This window comes from Ctenopharyngodon idella, chromosome 9 (genome assembly GCF_019924925.1).
Source record: "Ctenopharyngodon idella isolate HZGC_01 chromosome 9, HZGC01, whole genome shotgun sequence".
Lineage (NCBI taxonomy): Eukaryota > Metazoa > Chordata > Actinopteri > Cypriniformes > Xenocyprididae > Ctenopharyngodon > Ctenopharyngodon idella.
In genome coordinates, this window is record NC_067228.1 from 10621575 (window position 1) to 10642325 (window position 20751).

Sequence of the window (20751 nt, forward strand, 5' to 3'; positions counted from 1 at the left end):
CAGCAAGAAACATTAAATTGATCAAAAGTAACAGTAAAGACGGTGTTTCAAAACATTTATATTTCAAATAAATGCTGCTCTTGAACTTTGTTCATCAATAATCCTTAAAAATGTATTGCACTTTCTACAAAAATATTAAGCAGCACAACTGTTTTTAACATTCATAATAATAAGAAATGTTTCTTGAGTAGCAAATCAGCATATTAGAATGATTTCTGAAGGATCATGTGACACTGAAGACTGGAGTAATGGAGCTGCTTTGACATCACAGGAATAAATTACTATATACAGTATATACTAGATAGATCCATTCATCCATCCATCCATCCATGGACCTCCTGCAGTACCTTCACAACACACAGGGGTCCACGTCCAGGGGAAAAAACCTTGACTAACATGCTCTCTCTCACACACATTTTCTTTCAAGTGAATGGTTAAAAACATTTAAAGCTGCAGTCCGTAACTTTTTTTGGTTAAAAATTATTCAAAATCAATTTTTGAGCAAGTACATAACCAGTCAGTGTTCGAAACTGTCTCTTTACCTTAGCCCGATTCACAACGGTAAGCTTGTAATAATGTTTTCTAATTCAAATGGTACTGGTGGGCTTCTGCGGGAAATTCGAGCATGCAGCCATTTGTCTTTTTTTCTTCATTATGTCTTGTCTGTTTACATAAAGAAAGGGTCCCAGCTAGTAAGCTATATGGCATGTGGAGGATTCTACTTCATTTATAGCCTTTTCTCACAGCAGCTGCAATACTTAAACTTAAAATTTTGATGCCGGATTGTAATCCAAAAAGGTCCAAATGACAATCATCAGTGACAACGGGAGATTCACCCGGAGTCAAAAGCAAAAGACTTCGGACTGAGGAGTGGCTACAGAAATTAAAATCTACAGGTAATGCTAATACACACTAAATACACGTAGTCGCGCAGTGCTGATGATGTTAACATTAACAATTTGAGAACAAAGTATAACAATAATAATAATTTGCACGGTTTGACGCAATCCGAGCTAAGCGATCATTAGATTTAATCACCATTGGCAGCGCTATTTATTGTAATGCTTTTTTTCTCAGTTGGTCAGAACAAAAGTGGCAGATTGTTACTTACTTGTTCAGATGACATTTTCCAGTGAAAATTCTTACTTTGGTCATACTTCCAAGAAGTAAAATCTGTGATTTTGAAGTACAGTATCCACACCCATGTTGTGACTGACAGCAAACAAATTTGTCCAAAGTGACTTACAAATTAAGAACATAACAACAAGCAATTAGTCACAGAGCCAACAATATACAGAGTATACACAGTATTTATTTGAAGGCTATACTCAGAAAAAATATTGCAAAATTGTACCAAAGAAAAGCAGAACACACGCACATTGATGAAATGCCAGCGACCCTCACTCCAAGCATACAATTGAAACAAAAAGTTGTTTCTGGCCCCTTTTTAACCCCTGTACAATACGATGACTGGGCTAGTGCTGACTGTAGGGCTTAGTGCTGACTGTAGAGCTTAGTGTGTGTGGTGTGTGTAGTGCGTGCGTGCGTGCATGTGTGTGTGGCAGCCCAGAGGCAGGGGCTCGAGCCACTGTTGTACAGTCCTACCTGAACACATGTGGCAGGGAAACAGTACAGATCTCAGGAGCAAATCAAGAGCTTTAGTGGCAAGGTAAGACATACATCAATTACACATACACACAGGATAGGTACAAATGACTTCACACACTATTTAAAAAGGTTTCAAAATGGGATTTTCACAGCAAAACCATTTTTGGTTCCCCAAAGAACCTTTCAGTGAACAGTTCTTAAAACAACCATTTTTCTAAGTGTAAAGAATATTTTAAAAACCTAAAAAATCTTTTTACACAATAAAGAACCTTTGGTGTAATGGAAAGGTTCCATAAATGTTAAAAGTTCATCCTGGAACCATAGATGCCAGTTTTTAAGAGTGTAGCAAAAAGTAATTACCTCGAATATCCAATATGGTTTTAAGTAAAGCAAATAATCGTTTAAAAGTAATATAAAACAAGGTTTTTAAAATAACATAGGCTATTTTTCATTTTAAATCCTATCTTAGATATGGATTCCTCCAGTGAGATACATTTGGTAAATAAAATGAGATCTCAAAAACAGCCACTCTTTTGGGATTGGTCCTCAAAAACATGCTTTGAAACATGAGTGACAGCAACTGAGATGAGAGCTGTCACGCAACTGAAAGCCAGTCACTACAGTTGATCTTAGGCAACTTTTACTGCAATACTAAATCATTTCATTTATATGATGTTACCTTTTTCCTGGACAGTCTTTTTATGATGTGCTAATTTAGTTTATCATCATAGAAGAAAACAGTTTGACCAGACTTTGGTTTGGAGCTTGTAATCCCTGCAAACATGTTTGTTGATAAGTAGGGTTGTGTGCATCAAGATTTTGTCTTTATGTGCTCAAAATCTTTCTAAAAATGTCTTTATTTGCTTACTATCGCCACCTAGTGATCATTTGTTCTGTTGCAGAGGCCTGTGTTGTCTGACATATATGACAACATATGGAACAAAAGATAAAGGATAAATGAAGAAAAAATAATAGACAAAACAATGAAGTGATCTTGTGTTGTAATTTTTTTTTCTTTTTCCTAGACTGTGAACGTCATACACATGCAGAATTGGAGTGTCAAAAAATATGAACATATTTAGGGGGTAAGTGACAAGCAGTTTGCTAACACAACAACACGAGAGATATATTATTGAGCGCACATCTGCCGGAAACACCTAATCAAGATGCGGATGCCAAAACCAAAAGCTGTATTTAGAACTAACCAACTATAGGGAGATGGTTAGATAAGAGGTTTAAAAAGGCAAAATAGGCCATGTGTCAGAATGTAGTATGTGATATGTGAGTGTAGTTTGATTGAAAAAGGATCAGTGAGACAAGTGTTACTGCTGCTTTATTAGTTGATGACATAATTATTTCTAATGACAGACTCTTGGTTATGAGGATGTTTTTAATGTACTGTGGCAGGATTTGACAGTATACTGACACAGACATAGATTTGCATATATGTAAGTGACTGTTATATTTCGGCTCATTGAGAGTTGATGCAGCCAACAACAAATAAATAAGGAATTTCATTTGGGTAAACAATGTCCAAAAGTTTAATCTTTCTGGATGGAGAGAAAAGTTGCATTAGCAGGTTGTTGCAAATGGCATCTGATGTTTGTTTGAATAGTATGTTGGTTGTTGGTTGTTCATTACTCAGTATAGTGGCTACTGTAAGAAAAATGAACTGTCAGTCTGCCTCAATTATGAACATGCGTGTGATATTTTGTGGTGACTTAAGTATTTGTAATCTGAGCAATAAATGGAATGGCAGGAGTTTAGGCTCTTGCTTAAATGGCTACTGTCATTAATGCTTGTCAGGGGTGACATTAAATACACTATGCCAAACAGGTACATTTATAAATAACCGAGTAACTTGGCAGTCTTGAGCATTGAGTGTCAAAGGGCAAAATGGGCAGAAGTAGTTACTTTTTTATAATATTAAAATGGCAGAGTACTGTTCTTTTAACCAGAATAGTAAAGATTGCATATACTTCTTCTTCATAAATTTCTAGTTTAACTTTTTTATATGAAAACTAAGGGATTAATACACTACTGTTCAAAAGATTTTTAAATGTTTTTCAAAGAATTCTAATGCTACTATTAATTCTCACCAAGGCTGCATTTATTTGAAAGAAATAGAGTAAAAACAGTAATATTGTGAAATATAATTGCGATTCAAAATAACTGCTTTCTATTTTAATATGTAATAGAGTTGTACTTCGGTACCTAGTTGATAGTAGTTAAAAATGTGACGCTTTGAGCGCTGTTGAGCGGATTCGTAAACACCTCTGATTGGCCATTGTGTTCATGCGCTCATCGGATATGCCTGTGATTGGCTTCAATGAACAACGCTTCAGAAACATTGTAAATAGTCATCAGTTACACTCTTGACCAAGTGTTTACACAGATACACACATGAGCATTTCAAAGCTATTGTGGACCAATCCGCTGATAGATGCCTGCTTTCAAACGCTCCTGCTTTCGAAACGCTTACAAAAAAAAAAAAAACACTTCTGTATGCTTTCAAACGCTCCCGTGCGTTGATAATTGTAGCCAATCACAGACATATCTTTTGAGCGTCTGAACACAATGGCCAATCAGAGGTTTTTACGAATCCATTCAACAGCGCTCAAAGCGTCACAAGTTTAAAATGTCAGTACCGATTGGTACCGAAGTCAGTACTTTTGAGTCTAATATGTAATTTATTCCTGTGATCAAAGCTGAATTTTCAGCATTATTACTCCAGTCTTCAGTGTCACATGATCCTTCAGAAATCATTCTAATATGCTGATTTGCTGCTCAAGAAACATTTCTTATTATTGTCAATGTTAAAAACGGTTGTGCTGCTTAATACTTTTTGTGACAAATATGATTAAAAAAAAAATCAGTTTAAAAGAACATAATTTATTTGAAATAGGCATCTTATAAAATTCTAAAAGTATTCACACAAAAAAAAAATGAAAACAATAATCTTATTGACCCCATACTTTTGAATGGTACCATAAAAATATAATCATTTTGAATGTGTATATTTCCTACATATCCAAAAAGGTTGAAAAAGCAAACTCATGAGATGCCTTGTATATCTGAAGGAATAATGTAACATGGTACAAATATGATTAAATGATTGAATCCACTTGCATTCTACAGTTCTGCAACAAAGCTAGATAACTTAACACCTCATGTGAAACAGAGAAATACATCAGTTTTGGCCGTCAGAATTGTGTTTGACTATTTGACAGGTCCTCAATCAGACTCTGCTATCTCACTAGTTAGACAGAGCAGGTGGTCGCGTCACATGTAGAGAACTGTGAGGGACGCTTCACTTGTGCTCATGCACCTGAGTTTATTCTATGGTCAGCACATTTCCAGCCACTGCAAACACAATAAACACCAGGGGTCAGTCCCAAGCCCCATTTGTTAGGTTATAGCAAAACTACATTGCACACAGGCTTCTTTCATATAAGTCCATTATAGCCAGTGATTTGGGTTATATTTACAATGCTGTTGACCAGACAAGTAATTCATTCCAGTGTTTGTAGCAAATGGTTGTTTTGGGTTCTTTCAGAGTTACGTGTACTGATGGATGAGTAAACATTGAGTTGCTTCAGTCCTTTAAAAGCAGTACTGGATTGAGTCCATAGGTCAGGAGTTTCTGATAACTACAAGAACAGATCTGGTGTCCTGCTTTAATTATTAACTTCTAGTGGTGGTTGTGCATAAAAAAAAATTAATAATAATAAGTTTATTGACAAATTGATACACTGATTTCTCTAACAAATATTAGTGTGAACATACATTCCAGTTCAGTATGTAATCATAAAGGGAATGCAAGGGAATGTCTTGTAAAAGCTAAGTTCTGGCTCATAGCTAGAGTTCAAAAGTTATTCCCAACCCACTCGTGTTTCCATCCTCTTGGTTCAGTCTTTAATGTTAATCAGTGTTTTGACTGCCAAAGGTAGTTGGCTAAAAGCACTGGAGCAGTCCACTGCGCTGTGACCTAAATTTGTCTAAACCATCAGAAAAGGTAAAACAGGCCTCTTTGTTTGTGTTTTCAAAGTAGAGTTGTTACATATTATACTATTTAACTGTAAAATTGAAAAAAGATGCATAAACATTAATATTCTGATTCTTTGTTTAAATGCAGGTAATTTGTTCAGTGGTTTTGAGAACTAATCTGTAATACCATGTTGAAATGTTTATGCAGTAAATTTTTAAATGTAGTTTTTAAATTAATTTTTTTCATCATTTACTAGTGTAAGATTGGCTTTGAAAAATAGCACATGGAAAATATGGAAATATTTTGGTTGATTTATCTATGTTTGATATTTATTGACCTTGAAAAAGTAAATAATCTAAATGGTAATCTAATATTGATGTTCATACTTCTCTTTATTCATTGTACAACCCGAATTCCGGAAATGTTGGGACGTTTTTGAAATTTTAATAAAATGAAAAATAAAAGACTTTCAAATCACATGAGCCAATATTTTATTCACAATATAACATAAATAACATAACAAATGTTTAAAGGAAAAAAATTTACACTTTTATCCACTAAATGAGCTCATTTCAAATTTGTTGCCTGCTACAGGTCTCAAAAAAATTGCACGGGGGCAACAAATGGCTGAATAAGCAAGAAATTTTGAAAATATTTAGCTGGGAGAACATCTAGCAACTAATTAAGTTAATTGATATCAAGTCTGTAACATGATTAGCTATAAAAGGGATGTCTTAGAGAGGCAGAGTCTCTCAGAAGTTAAGATGGGCAGAGGCTCTCCAATCTGTGAAAGAGTGCATAAAAAGATTGTGGAATACTTAAAAAAACAATGTTCCTCAATGTCAAATTGCAAAGGCTTTGCAAATCTCATCATCTACAGTGCATAACATCATCAAAAGATTCAGAGAACTGGAGAAATCTCTGTGCGTAAGGGACAAGGCCGAATACCTTTATTGGATGCCCGTGGTCTTCGGCCCTCAGACGACACTGCATCACTCATCAGCATGATTGTGTCAATGACATTACTAAATGGGCCCAGGAATACTTCCAGAAACCACTGTCGGTAAACACAATCCACTGTGCCATCTGCAGATGCCAACTAAAGCTCTATCATGCAAAAAGGAAGCCATATGTGAACATGGTCCAGAATGGCTGTCATGTCCTGTGGGCCAAGGCTCATTTAAAATGGACTGTTTCAAAGTGGAAAAGTGTTCAGACAAGTCCAAATTTGACATTCTTGTTGGAAATCACAGACGCCGTGCCCTCCGGGCTAAAGAGGAGGGAGACCTTCCAGCGTGTTATCAGCGTTCAGTTCAAAAGCCAGCATCTCTGATGGTATGGGGGTGCATAAGTGCATACGGTATGGGCAGCTTGCATGTTTTGGAAGGCACTATGAATAGTGAAAGGTATATAAAGGTTTTAGAGCAACATATGCTCCCCTCTAGACGATGTCTATTTCAGGGAAGGCCTTGTGTATTTCAGCAGGACAGTGCAAAACCACATACTGCAGCTATTACAACAGCATGGCTTCATCGTAGAAGAGTCCAGGTGCTGAATTGGCCTGCCTGCAGTCCAGATCTTTCACCTATAGAGAACATTTGGCGCATCATTAAACGAAAAATACGTCGAAGATGACCACAAACTCTTCATCAGCTGGAAACCTATATCAGGCAAGAATGGGACCAAATTCCAACACCAAAACTCCAGAAACTTATAACCTTGATGCCCAGACGTCTTCAAACTGTTTTGAAAAGAAGAGGAGATGCTACACCATGGTAAACATGCCCCCGTCCCAACTATTTTGAGACATGTAGCAGGCATCAAATTTGAAATGAGCTCATTTTGTGAATAAAATTGTAAAATTTTCAGGTTAAACATTTATGTTATCTATGTTTTATTGTGAATAAAATATTGGCTCATGTGATTTGAAAGTCTTTTAGTTTTAACTTTATTCAAATTTTAAAAACGTCCCAACATTTCCGAAATTCGGGTTGTATATGCATTGTATTTATATACAGTGATGATGTGATATTAATGCTGATATTATATCAGTTGTGTGTGCGATGTCATGACAATGTTTGTTTTGTTTTTTTGTTTTTTTGTTTTTTTTTTAAGTGAGGAAGGTGTCTGTGCAGAAATGACTATGGTCTGCCTGAATGATTTTGAAGAATATGCCAAGAAGCACCTCTCAAAGACTACATGGGACTATTATGAAGCAGGAGCTGATGAATGTACCACCAGAGATGACAACCTGCAGGCTTATAAACGGTACCATGCTGCATTTAAATGTGCTTTATACTCTATTAGGCAGCTTTATGCTCCACTTTATGCTATACTTGTAACTAATAACTAATAATACTTGTAACTTGTAACATAAACTAATCCCATATAATATGAAAATATCATCTCTTTCAGGATCCGCTTCAGGCCACGGATCTTACGTGATGTGTCGATCAATGACACTCGGACCACTGTGCTAGGAACGGAAATAAGTTTCCCTGTGGGAATTGCACCCACAGCCTTTCACTGCCTTGCATGGCATGAGGGAGAAATAGCCACTGCTAGAGGTGAGAGGACGACTGAGTGTGATGAAGTGGTTTAGTTGTACTACACAACACTTCCACAACACTTTAACCACTAGATGGAAGCTAATCTGAAGCTACTAGTTTTACTTTTTTCCATCTTATCTCTCCACTCTGCTCTTCTTCAATTCCCAGCCACTGAGGCAGTGAACACCTGTTACATAGCCAGCACATACGCCACATGTTCAGTGGAGGAGATCGCAGCAGCAGCACCTAACGGGTACCGCTGGTTCCAGCTGTACTTGTACCAGGACCGTAAGCTCTCAGAGCAGATTGTACGCAGAGTGGAGGCACTTGGCTACAAAGCTCTGGTGTTTACAGTGGATGTGCCCTACACTGGCAAACGCCGCAATGACATACGCAACCAGTTTAAGCTCCCACCTCACCTGAAGGTCAAGAACTTTGACGGGATGTTTCAGGAAAGGCAACTATTTATTTATTTATTTATTTATTTATTTATTTATATTTTTGGACTTCATTTATAATGCAGTAGAGCAAGGGTTTTCAAACTTGGGCTTATTTTCTTTTAAGGAAAACATTTTTAGGGCTGTCAATTTTAATGTGTTAACTTAAGATATTTATGAAATATGTTTAACTCAATAATTATATATATATATATATTTTTTTTTTTTTCAGAATATTGTTTTTCACACTTTTTAAATGTATAATACAGTATCAAGGGTTTTCAAACTTGGGCCGGGGGTCACAAGAAAATTTGACAGAGAAGAAAACAATTATGGAAAATATATATTTTTAATATGTAATATTTATTATAAAATGTACAGTATAACATTTAAGTAATCATTTTAATATTATATTTAACATAATATATAAAATATATAACATATAATAATATAATAATATATAACATATTCTTTAACATGTTTTAGAATAATATTTAATGTGAAAAGCACTTTACAAATACATTTGAATTTAATATTTTAATTTTGGCTTTGGTGCAGTGAGCTAGTTGTTACGTTTTGGAAATGATGCTTAAAAGCTTTCTTACACAGAATAACTGGGTCTTTATATATGCAAATATACTGAAGCCTGTCCCTCACAAGAGGATCATCACTTTTGGGTGGGGGGTTCACATCAAATTTTTTGAAAACCACTGCAGTAGAGGAAGGCAATGAAATAATGGGCAGAAGTAGTAGGAAATATTGCGAGCTGGATTCAAATTTGCACTGCCTGTATGAGCACTTGTGTTTGAGCATGTCTTGTTATGCACTGTCTGTTTGTATGGATCCCTCTGGCTCTCTGTACAGGATCCGGCAAATTCCCAGGAGGTGTACGGGACCCCAGCTAATACCCTGGACCCGTCGATCAGCTGGAAGGATGTGAACTGGCTCCAGTCTCTAACACGATTGCCTATAATCATCAAGGGCATTCTTACTAAAGAGGATGCAGAGCTGGCTGTAGAGCATGGCGTCCAGGGAATAATCGTGTCTAATCATGGGGGCCGACAACTGGATGGAGGGCCCGCATCTGTAAGGGACTTTATTAATGTGTCTGTAGTTTAAATATGATTCCCACCATACAGTCACTCACATCTTAACCTTACATGTCACACAGATAGATTGTCTGCCTGAGATAGTGGACACAGTGCAGGGCCGGATCGAGGTCTACATGGACGGAGGGATCCGTACAGGCAATGACGTGCTGAAGGCCATAGCCTTGGGAGCCAAATGTGTGTTCATTGGCAGACCAGCAATCTGGGGTCTCGCTTACAAGGTAACTGCGTGGTTTGTTTTTTTTATGGCTTGAAAATTCGCGTCAGTCTGCTTAAAGGGTTAGTTCACCCAAAAATGAAAATGATGTAATTTATTACTCACCCTCATGTCGTTCTACACCTGTAAGACCTTCGTTCATCTTCGGAACACAAATTAAGATATTTTTGATGAAATCCAATGGCTAAGTGAGGCCCGCATAGACAGCAATGGTACTTCCTCTCTCAAGATCCATAAAGGTACTAAAAACATATTTAAATCAGTTCATGTGAGCGCAGTGGTTCTACCTTAATATTATAAAGCGACGAGAATATTTTTTGTGCGCCAAAAAAACAAAATAACGACTTTACTAACAATATCTAGTGATGGCCGATTTCAAAACACTTAAGAGAGGAAGTACCATTGCTGTCTATGCAGGCCTCACTGAGCCATCGGATTTCATCAAAAATATCTTAATTTGTGTTCCGAAGATGAACGAAGGTCTTACGGGTGTAGAATGACATGAGGGTGAGTAATAAATTACATTATTTTCATTTTTGGGTGAACTAACCCTTTAAGCCTGTTCTAAAGTTACCATTAACAAATAGTTGGATACTCATGTGATATTTGGTGCAAATAAGATGTTCATATAAGGTATGTTTTGAACAGGGGGAGGAAGGAGTGAAAGAGATCCTACAGATACTACATGATGAGTTTCGTTTATCCATGGCGCTGTCAGGTCAGTCTACTGTGTAAAATGCAATGTATCGCATGTCACATAACAAAAAATGGGTAACGTTTTGCTGTCTGAATATTCTTTTCACCACATCTCTTATTCTTCTAGGTTGCAGAAATGTTGCTGAGATCAGCAGGAACCTCATTCAGTTCTCCAGACTTTGAACAGCAAAAAGGACTCTAGTAATTTCTTCTTTAACACTGAGAGCACTGCAAAGGTTCACTTTATCCACTATTAATACTAAATGTATTTAGAAAACTACTGTTGCTTTAAGTCACAAGAATGACATTTTTACAAATGTTCACTGTGTCTGGATGGTTTTAATACAGTTTTTGTTTATTATGAATGGCACTACATAAATTCCAAACTATTTTGACTGAGAGTCCTGAGAGTGAATTATTTCATTACCTGATGAATCTCCACTCAGTAATAGTCTCATTTATTTATATAGCACTTTTTAAAATACAGATAAAAAAAAAAAAAACAGCGTCCGGATCAGGATTTAATCATTTCATTTATAATTACAACTTCTGTTTCAACCATAAAGCAGCTCTACAGAAGATAAGTCTGGCAAATTAGTTTTTTGCACTCTGCATGCTCTACAAAGTTATCTTTATGATGGTGGTTTTGAAGATGTTTTCTGTAGCTGGCAACTAACTAATGTGCAATGGGAAAAGTTTCTGATTTTGGAGCAAAGTGAGACTATAATCAGTATTGACTACATTTGGTTAAAATATTCAGTGTGGCAAAACTAAACAATATGAGATTCTTGAACGTAATAATGGTGTGTGTTAATTCAATATTTTCAGTCATAATATTTATCTGACAATAAATACTATACTCTTTCTGCTGTCTTCCTATACTTTTTGAATGAGGTTAACTAAATTATTCACACTAAAAAAAATAATTTAATGGCTGTATGGCTTTTAAAGGGCCACCAATTATTATGCATTTTCTCTAATTTAATTGGTAATTGGTTTTTTCCTTGGCCTCAAACATGAAGCTTTTTTGTTTGGCATTTTTACAGTCACTACAGTAAATAAACTGTTAATGCAGCACATAAAAGAAATGCAAATCTGCTGTCGGGCTTCCTCATTTCACACCGGGTATGGGTTCACCTCATGAGCATCAAATACAACATCACAGTGCAGATGCAGCAGAAGGAAGAGCTAAAGCTTGAACTGAAGCCTATTATAAGCAACATGTCAAAAGGAGGAAGAGAGAACGTTTTGAAATAACATGTAAGGGTGTGTGTGTCTAAGAGAGAAAGAGAGAGAGAAGTGACACAGGAAGTCAATGAGGTTGTGGTAAACAGACTCTGCATACCCAGTTGTGTCGACTGAGTGTGATCACAGCGTGATGCTTTGTGTTATAATGAGAAGACACTTTTGAAACCCCCAGAGAAAGCACCACGTCTCGGTAAGCTCCTTTTATTTTACGTAGTCCATCTTTCCTGAATTTCCCCCCTCTTATGAACTTTACATTTGTGTGTCAGTGCTTTGAAGAGGATGGGTAAAAGTAGTACTGTTCCTTAGAAGTAAGTATTTAGCTTAAGCTTATCTGCCAATTTTCTTTGTGATCGTAACTAAAGAAACTCCCTCATTCTACACACACATATAGAGATGAGGCCGTGTCTGTCTAATCGGCATCTTTTTTGTGTTCGTTGCACGGTAGCATTAACTTCCCCTTTCTGAACTTGTTTGTTCAAACTTACTTTAATCCAAATATTGTTCCTGCAGATCAGGTGAAACACTTAACCATTTGTTCTCATTTTTCTACCAGAAATCACTTTGTGGACAGCAAATAAGCAAACACAAAAAACATGGGGTAAGTTCTGATTGTCTTAAGATAGGCCTTACTTTAAATGGCAGGTGGATTCATGTTATATTTTCATATTAACTTTATACTTTCATACATAATTTCTTTGTTGTTACACTGAATCCCTAAAGATAGATCTCAGAGCTTCCGTTTAGTTTATTTAGTAGATCAGTAGTTTTTTTTAAGAAGACATGCTTTCTTGTTGAGGCCGTGTCTCCCTTAATACAGAAATCAGAAAAGGGTTCAAATAAAGTACATAAAATAATGCAGTTGGTTAGAGAACTATATAAATTGGATAAAAATGATAAAAAATTGGATAATATTTATATTAATTATTATTAAAATTATTATAAAATAAGAGGAAATGAGGAATATGGGTCTTTCATGTGGCCTGACAATAGCACACCTTTGCAAGCCCTCTGACTGTAGAAGTTTTTAAAAATGTTTTTATTTCAGAAACAGTGGGGAGGAAGGAAAACTGCATCGCAGACTTTCACGAATAGGAAGCAGATCACAGAGGGAGCCACCACGACCCCCTCCTCAAACAGACAAGCCCCCAACGGTGGCTCCTCCAAGACCCGCTGAGACTACTCCAAAACCTCCAGAGCATGCACCAAAACCAGTTGTAATCCCCCCAAAACCTCCAGTGGTTCAAAAGCCCAGTGCCCCTCCGAGGCCACAAATACAAGTGTTCAACAGCACGGAGCATGGCGCTGCCATACTCAAGGTAAAACAAAAGACAAGAAAATATGAAACCAGGCTGTTACTAGCATAGTTGACTGCCTAAAACAGGAATACAGTGTGTACTTAAAAAGAGTGGCGCATTTCACTGTAAATAGTATATATTAATGGCAGATTTTGTCGTGTCCCAGGGATTGGATCATTTTCGTGGTGATGAGACGCTTTGCGATGTGACTCTGGTACCTGGTGACAGCAGTGAAACTTTCCCGGTTCACAGGGTCATCATGGCTTCAGCCAGTGACTACTTCAAGGCCATGTTCACAGGTACTCACCAAATCCAGGAGGAGGATTTTCTCTTTTCAAAGCTTATTACAGTTGTTGTTTTGGTTTTTATATGTTGTTTAATATACCTGCTGTTTATCAGTTTGTATGATTCTGGCTAAGGGGCGGTTTACACGACACCGTTTTCAACTAAAAACGCAAAGAAAAAAATTCCATTTTTAGCACATTGTCATGTAAACCTACCATAAATCTGGCTCTATTTAGCCAGTCACTTAAAGTTAATCTTTAAATAATTTAAAAAATATAAGTAATTTTTAGTAAATATATTTATACAGACTTTTACCATACATCATAACGCTGTTATCCCTAAATTCATAATATTTATTTTTAATTTATTTAGACAAAAATATATATTTTAAAGATGCAATATGTAAGAATTTTGCAGTAAAATATCCAAAAACCACTAGGCCAGTGTTATATATTTTGTTCACTTGAGTACTTACAATATCCCAAATGTTTGCAACTATTTGTAAATCGTGAGAAAATTGCAATTTAAACCAAGGCTCCGGGACGTGTGAGGAGTTGCCTGTCAATTGCGTCATACCCGCGTTACCCTCGGTTTACGGTTTTATTTTGTAGAAACCATGGAAACACCAAAGACGCTTTAATATTTACATGTTTTAATAGACAAGGGAACAACTGTTTTGATATATTTATAGACAAAAAAACGAATTATTGTTATATAGCTCAACACGTTTAGTCTTATTGTTTAAATCTAATTTTCTTGATTTTTTTGCGAGTACCATGCTTTACCATGCCTCAGAGAAAAACACTATTTTGTGAAGTAGCTAACATAGCATAATCAGATGCAGCTTTATTTTTAGTAACAGTAATACAGCGTTTTCTCAATCATACAATATGTTTTAAAATTAATTGCATGCTATTTATCAACACAAGCCAGCATTTATTATGATATTCTAAAATCAATCTAGCTTACTGCAGTGTGCAACAGTTTCTCACAGCAGCCGCTGAGCGAACGCACAGAGTAACGTTATAACATTGTTTTCAACACACTCAAATGTATCTAATATGATAAACAGCGCTGTGTTACCTCATACTCATGACCGGAAAAGCGGAAGCAGCGCCGGCGACTGTGGCATTATAAAAGTTCTGCTGCTCGTGAGGCGTGTGTTGCGCAATCGCTCCAGCGGCCTCGTTCAGCTCCCACAACACTCGGTCCTGCTCTGCTTCATACTACAGTAACGTTAATAATCGCATCCATGAACATGATTTCTTCCCGAGTCCTATCCCAGTTCTTTTCCACCGGCCGTTGAGATGAAGGCCACATGTCCCAAGATTCCGCGCTCAAACTTGGCGTCATCAAGCTACGCCTTTGTTTTGAATAGGCCTCTAGCGGACAGAAAATATTACATATTGCACCTTTATTATAATTTATTGGTTATCAGCCATAATATCAAAATAATTATTACACTGTAAAAAATTTAATTTTACCTGTAAAAGACTGAAAAAGTGCTACAGTAAAAAAAACTGTTAATTGGTTAACAGTAAGTTCCCTTACAATACATGGGGAAAAACTGTAATAGATCTAACATTATGTAATTTAAAATTAGGTTACCAAGGAAAAGCAGTTGCTCTTTGCATTCTACTTCTCGCTCATCCTCACTGATCAAATCATTTCCCTCTCACTTTTGGTGTGGCAGGAGGCATGAGAGAGCAGGAGCTGAAGGAGATAAAGCTCCATGGCGTGAGCACAATCGGCCTGAAGAATATCATCGAGTTCATCTACACATCTCGTCTGAGCCTGAGTCTCGGCACCCTTCAGGACACACTAGAGGCAGCGAGCTTCCTCCAGGTGCTTCCCGTTCTCAGCTTCTGCAACCAGCTACTTAGCAGTGAGGTACAAACACTTAAGATGTGGTGTTCATTTTTTCTTTCCATTAATTATTCATCTGTGCTCAAATAAGCCACGTTTTTTACATGGCAGATCACTATAGAAAACTGTGTGGAAGTGGAGCGCATTGCCAGAGATCTTCTTCTGGAAGATGTCCAGAGACATGTCCACATGTTTGTGTGCGAGAACTTCTCCGCATTGATGCAGAGTGGCCGCCTGCTGCAGCTGTCCGAGGCGAGCATGACGTACGCCCTCTCCAGCGACTCTCTGAGGGGTTTCACTGAGATGGAGCTGTATCGCATTGCCCGTGCCTGGCTGTCCCATAAACCCACCGAGCGTCGTTCTGCTGCTTACTCCCTGATGCGCCACATCCGCTTCCCTCTGATGACCCCTGCTGAGCTCCTCCAGATCTCTCAGGAGGACCAGATGGAAGAAGGAGCAACAAGCGGGGAAAAGAAGGAAGTGGAGCCGTTCATGCGATCGGACACGGCCTGTGTCAACCTCCTCCTGGAGGCCAGCAACTATCAGATGCTTCCCTTCCTCCAGCCGAAACTGCAGACGGAACGGACCCGGATTCGATCCGACTGTACTCACCTGGTGGTTCTGGGTGGTGTGATGAGGCAGCAACTTGTGGTCAGCAAAGAGCTCAAGCTGTACGATGAGGAAGACGGAGGCACTTGGAGGGCCCTCCAACCTATGGAGGTGCCACGTTACCAGCACGGAGTGGCTCTTCTAGGGGGGTTTCTTTACATTGTAGGAGGTCAGAGCACTTATGACACCAAGGGTAAGACAGCTGTTGACAGCGCGTACAGGTATGATCCTCGCTTTGACCGCTGGTTGCAGGTGGCCTCTCTGAATGAGAAGAGGACGTTCTTCCATCTGAGCGCTCTGAAGGGGAAGCTCTATGCTGTTGGAGGGAGAAATGCCACAGGGGAGATTGGTAAGGACATGTTTTAGCAATTACACTGTACAAAATGTTCTGTTCTGCCTTAAAATACTGTGGAAAAACAAAAACTGTCTGTCGTTTAGATTCGGTGGAGTGCTACAACTTGAACAAGAATGAGTGGACTTTTGTTGCACCGATGAATGAACCTCATTATGGACACGCTGGCACAGTACATGGAGATCTGATGTATGTGTCAGGTGAGTATCCACTCAAAAATGTGAGATCAATGTGAAAAGGACAACTGTATTATATGTAGTTGTGGATTAATGTGGTAACATCTGTCCTACATAATGAGGGGAGATTTTGTAAACTAATTAAATCTGGCTCACAAAGCATGTGGCCTTAATCCACCACAGTCCTCTGCATGGATCTAATGAATGCACCGCACAAGAATTCTTTTATTACACTTTAGAAAAACCCCCAAAACAAAACAGAAAGACAGAAAGAAAATGCTGTTTGTAGGTCTCTCAGCAACTTTGCAACCTTCACCTAATGACGATGTTTCCTGAACAAGAATCAAAAGCAACTGAAACAAATAACTATGAAACAGAGCAGCATCAAGCTGAATTGGGTCACTCATCTGAGGTTAGACCACAGTCTAAAAAGGGCATGGCAGGCCTCTTGTGAAACCATGAGAAAGTTCCAGCTTGAAGAATCACAAACAAAAGTATTCAAACACAGGGCTCTACACTGCGACCATTTCGCTCGCATTTGCACCTGAAAATAACTGTGCGACTTTTTAAAAATATTTAGGTGCACTGGTGCGAGTGACCCAATCGATTCTCATGAACAGATCTATAATACAATCGGAATGCATCTACACTGAACAACAGTTATGTTTAGTACTGCAATCGGCTGCTTTTCATGCCTTCATTCAAAGACTTTGCTTCAGTCAGTACAGCAGAGTAAGTGCAAAAGACTTGTGCAATGGACTTCACTTCAAAGATTGTTTACAAGGTGAAAGGGGTATGACGCACTTACCAGATGTCTCATGCTGTTTCAGACAAAATTAACTGGAAATTAACATTTGGATTATCATAAACAAGGTTGTAAATTAATGGGGGCTTGAGGGAAAAAATGCCACTAAAAATTAATAAACACACACACACACCGTTATAAATGCCCTTGCTGCCATTTTACTTTCACTTTTGAAGTAGCGGCATTTCGGAGGCGGCAATTGTTTGAATGGTGGGTGGGTTCATTATTTTTCTTAATGAAAAACACAACAACAAAACAGTACAATGACAAACTTGCTTAAATATGCGCTTTTACATTTCGCTTTGCAACTAAATCTTCATCCGTAGTCTTGTCAAGTGAGGCGAAATGGGCGAAGTGAGGTGAAATCTGACTCCTGCTGCTGATCTGTGCTGCAACTCTCGTTCGGCTCACTGAATTGAGCAGACGCGTTCAGTTTTTAACTGTAGTGTCTGTTCTCTAACTGAACTAAATGATTTTTATTACTATAAAAACGACGGTGGGCAAGTGATGTAACACCGTCGATTGCAGCAAGCCAAATATTTAAGTAATATATCACAGGAGTAGACTCCTGTTTCTCCAAGTATTGGCATGATTCCAAATGTGATTACTGATCTTATTGAAGTCATTTAAACAAGTGGATATTAAGTGAGTTAACATTAGCCACAATATTGTATGTTTTTGCTATATTTCGTGAAAATAGTTTCAAACAAAGCCACACTAGAACTGTTGCGCATCTCCAAGCAAGATTGAATCTGCGTTTTGAAGGACTGAATGAATCACGTTAAGATCACATCACTGACTCGCACATTAAGAATTACCGCCACCTACTGGCGGTAAATGTAAATAAAAATTTTTTTCATATTTACACTTCACATAGACTGTTTTTACTTAAAATATCAAGCTTTAAAATTTTAATTTTTTACATATTTCTAAATTAAAACATATATATTTAAAAACATTCGTACAACATTAATTACCAATGAGCTGCATTAAGCAGTCTATGTAAATGTGTCTAAATAATACCACTGCAGATGGAGCTTCTGTGCCACTTCTGCAGAGCAAAGATGGATTTTTGATGATTTCTTTTGATTGGTAACAGTCTGATTGGGTCTTATTGTTCTAACTGAATTTATTGTTTAACATTTCAAAACAAATTTTGTATTTTTTTTTTTTAAGAAATTGACAAAATATGATGCATACATTTAACAAGATTAGACAAAAATTGCTCTTATAATGGTAAAAAATGCCCCTGGAAATTAATTTAAAGGGGCAAATATCGCCCTGTAATGGGAAAGTTAATGTATGTTATTGATCAGAAAGTGCTCCTAAATTTTACTAGGAGCACAAGTGCTCCTAAAGAAAAATGTTAGCGTATAGAGCCCTGAAACATAATCAAAAAGAAGTACATTTGAAAAGAAAAAAAGGAATTGAGGTATAGGAAGACAAAAATAATAATAATAATATAGAGGCACTTTACAGACTTTTGTCATTTCCACCACACCAAGTTTTTCAAAAGTTTGTGTACTTGTTTACCAAAGATACAAAAGTGTCAGTAAAAATCATGTTTCAGCTGAAATAAACATGTGATTTGTGAAAAACACCAAGCTGAAGATCACATGAGTAGAGGGCTTTTGTGCACCATTTCCAATCAATTTCCAGTTATGTTTTCTCATGTCAATTACACACTGTTGGACATTTTTGGTGGACTTTTTTGTGAGTTTTGTGTAAGTAAGGGTCCTATATACTTCAGCCTCGTAACCACATCCTTTCTGCTAAATTTGTGTTTCAGCACAAATAAATGAACTTGTTCTAAAAAGTAAAATGAATATCCATTCGTTCCTCAATAACAGCTGAAACGAATTTATGTAATTTGCATTCATCTTTTATACCATCAGGTGGGATCACAAGAGATGCTTTCCAGAAAGAGCTGCTGTGTTATGACCCCGATAGAGACGTGTGGAGTAGACGAGCAGACATGATGGAGCTTCGTGGTCTTCACTGCATGTGCACCGTGGGCGACCGCCTTTACGTCATGGGTGGAAACCACTTCCGTGGGACTAATGACTACGATGATGTGCTAAGCTGTGAGTTCTACAGCCCCGCAACTGACCAGTGGACAGTGGTGGCTCCGATGCCCAGGGGTCAGAGCGATGTCGGGGTGGCCGTCTTTAAGGAGCGCATCTACGTGGTGGGTGGTTACTCCTGGAACAGCAGGTGTATGGTGGATATTGTGCAGTGTTATGACCCTGAGAAGGATGAGTGGGAGAAGGTCTTCAATGTCCTGGAGCCTCTCGGAGGAATACGGGCATGCACTATGACAGTTCATTGCCCAAAAGGTTCAACAGATGAGGCTGAAATACAAGAGTGTCCTCTTTCAACATCCAAAGGCTGAACAGATGTTTTGATATCACTTTCGGCCTTTACATGTGAGATACTGAAATTAGCTTCACATTGCTAGTGATGTGTATTGCAAAAACAGATTTAATGTTTTTATTTCTGTTCATGCCACTTTAGTAATGTCTAAGCTGGGGCAAGGGAAAATAATCTGCTTGTAAAAAGCTGTTAGTGTACCACTGTGTTTTTAAATGTGCTTAACTGTGCTTAAATGCTGTTCTCTTTCAGTGACTGATGACACGTATGATAGCCACAGTGCTTAATATTGCATCTCTAAATTATTCTGTTCTACGTTTTATATATGCTTCAATTACTTTTATATGCCTTGCAAAAATAAACTTTTTTTAATCAATTAATTTGTGTTTGGTACCTTTTTATCAAAAATTTCAAATGTTTACAAAATTTCAATGTTTACAGTCAAGCAAAAAAAATGTGATTACTATTTTTGTTTTTCAGTAAGGGCTAGAGAATATACACTATATATACTACAGTTTAGATATATGTGTGTGTGTGTGTAAGCAATAAGGTACGAGAGGCTGTGCTGTATCGTGAATAAGTCATGGCTGAAGGGCGTTGTTAGGCACGACGCGAAGCGGAGCAACCCCTTCAGCCGTGACTTATTCACGATACAGCACTAGCCTCGAGTACCTTATTTCTTTTATAAAACGGTTACCACACAATACAAATATTAAAGCCAGAAATATGTATCAATGCAACTTTCATGAAGTAAACTTTTTCTAAAAGTCTTCCTTCCGCCGGATAAAATAGTCCCTGACCGTGAACAGCAACAGAAGTTATATTTTCACGCCATTAAATGGCAGCAAAGACTGTCTTTATGAGTGTGTCAGTCAGTAGCGAAGACTTTTACATTGAAAAGACTGAATTGTTGTGAATACGGAACAAGACACAACTGACAAATGCTTTGACTAGCGCTGTCAGTCATGGGAAAACCCCTTAAATGTTAAAAGGACAAGATAATACATTGGACAGATTTTTATTTTTATTATGAACATAGGACTGACCTGCTAAATCTGAATGCAGGTAATAAACTTGCTCACTCAATCTCTTTCTCACAACACTCTTCTACATAATACAGTAAGCTTCAATGAACAATATC

At 37.6% G+C, this 20751-nt stretch overlaps 2 protein-coding genes across 5 annotated transcripts; both read left to right on the forward strand.

Annotated features, from left to right (window-relative positions):
* Positions 1–2634: 2634 nt before the first annotated feature.
* Positions 2635–11005, forward strand: hao2 (hydroxyacid oxidase 2 (long chain)). 2 transcript variants are annotated; one of them, XM_051905624.1, is made up of 8 exons: positions 2635–2693; positions 7712–7864; positions 8012–8163; positions 8314–8594; positions 9444–9668; positions 9754–9912; positions 10557–10626; positions 10732–11005. In XM_051905624.1, exons 1-8 carry the CDS (start codon positions 2677–2679, stop codon positions 10785–10787), a joined length of 1113 nt encoding a protein of 370 aa, XP_051761584.1. In that variant the 5' UTR covers positions 2635–2676; the 3' UTR covers positions 10788–11005. The 2 variants fall into 2 exon arrangements, with proteins under 2 accessions (XP_051761584.1, XP_051761585.1); XM_051905625.1 differs by lacking the exon at positions 2635–2693 and adding an exon at positions 5464–5623.
* Positions 11006–11856: 851 nt separating this feature from the next.
* On the forward strand, positions 11857–19990 carry si:rp71-68n21.9 (kelch-like protein 9). Of its 3 annotated transcripts, none has more exons than XM_051905610.1 (8): positions 11857–12042; positions 12406–12450; positions 12904–13168; positions 13314–13446; positions 15126–15322; positions 15410–16256; positions 16346–16459; positions 19136–19990. In XM_051905610.1, the coding sequence occupies exons 2-8, from the start codon at positions 12446–12448 to the stop codon at positions 19630–19632; spliced, it is 2058 nt and encodes a 685-aa protein (XP_051761570.1). In that variant the 5' UTR covers positions 11857–12042; positions 12406–12445; the 3' UTR covers positions 19633–19990. The 3 variants fall into 3 exon arrangements, with proteins under 3 accessions (XP_051761570.1, XP_051761568.1, XP_051761569.1); XM_051905608.1 differs by having other exon boundaries at positions 11868–12042; positions 12898–13168; XM_051905609.1 differs by lacking the exon at positions 11857–12042 and adding an exon at positions 12137–12160 and having other exon boundaries at positions 12898–13168.
* Positions 19991–20751: the final 761 nt, after the last annotated feature.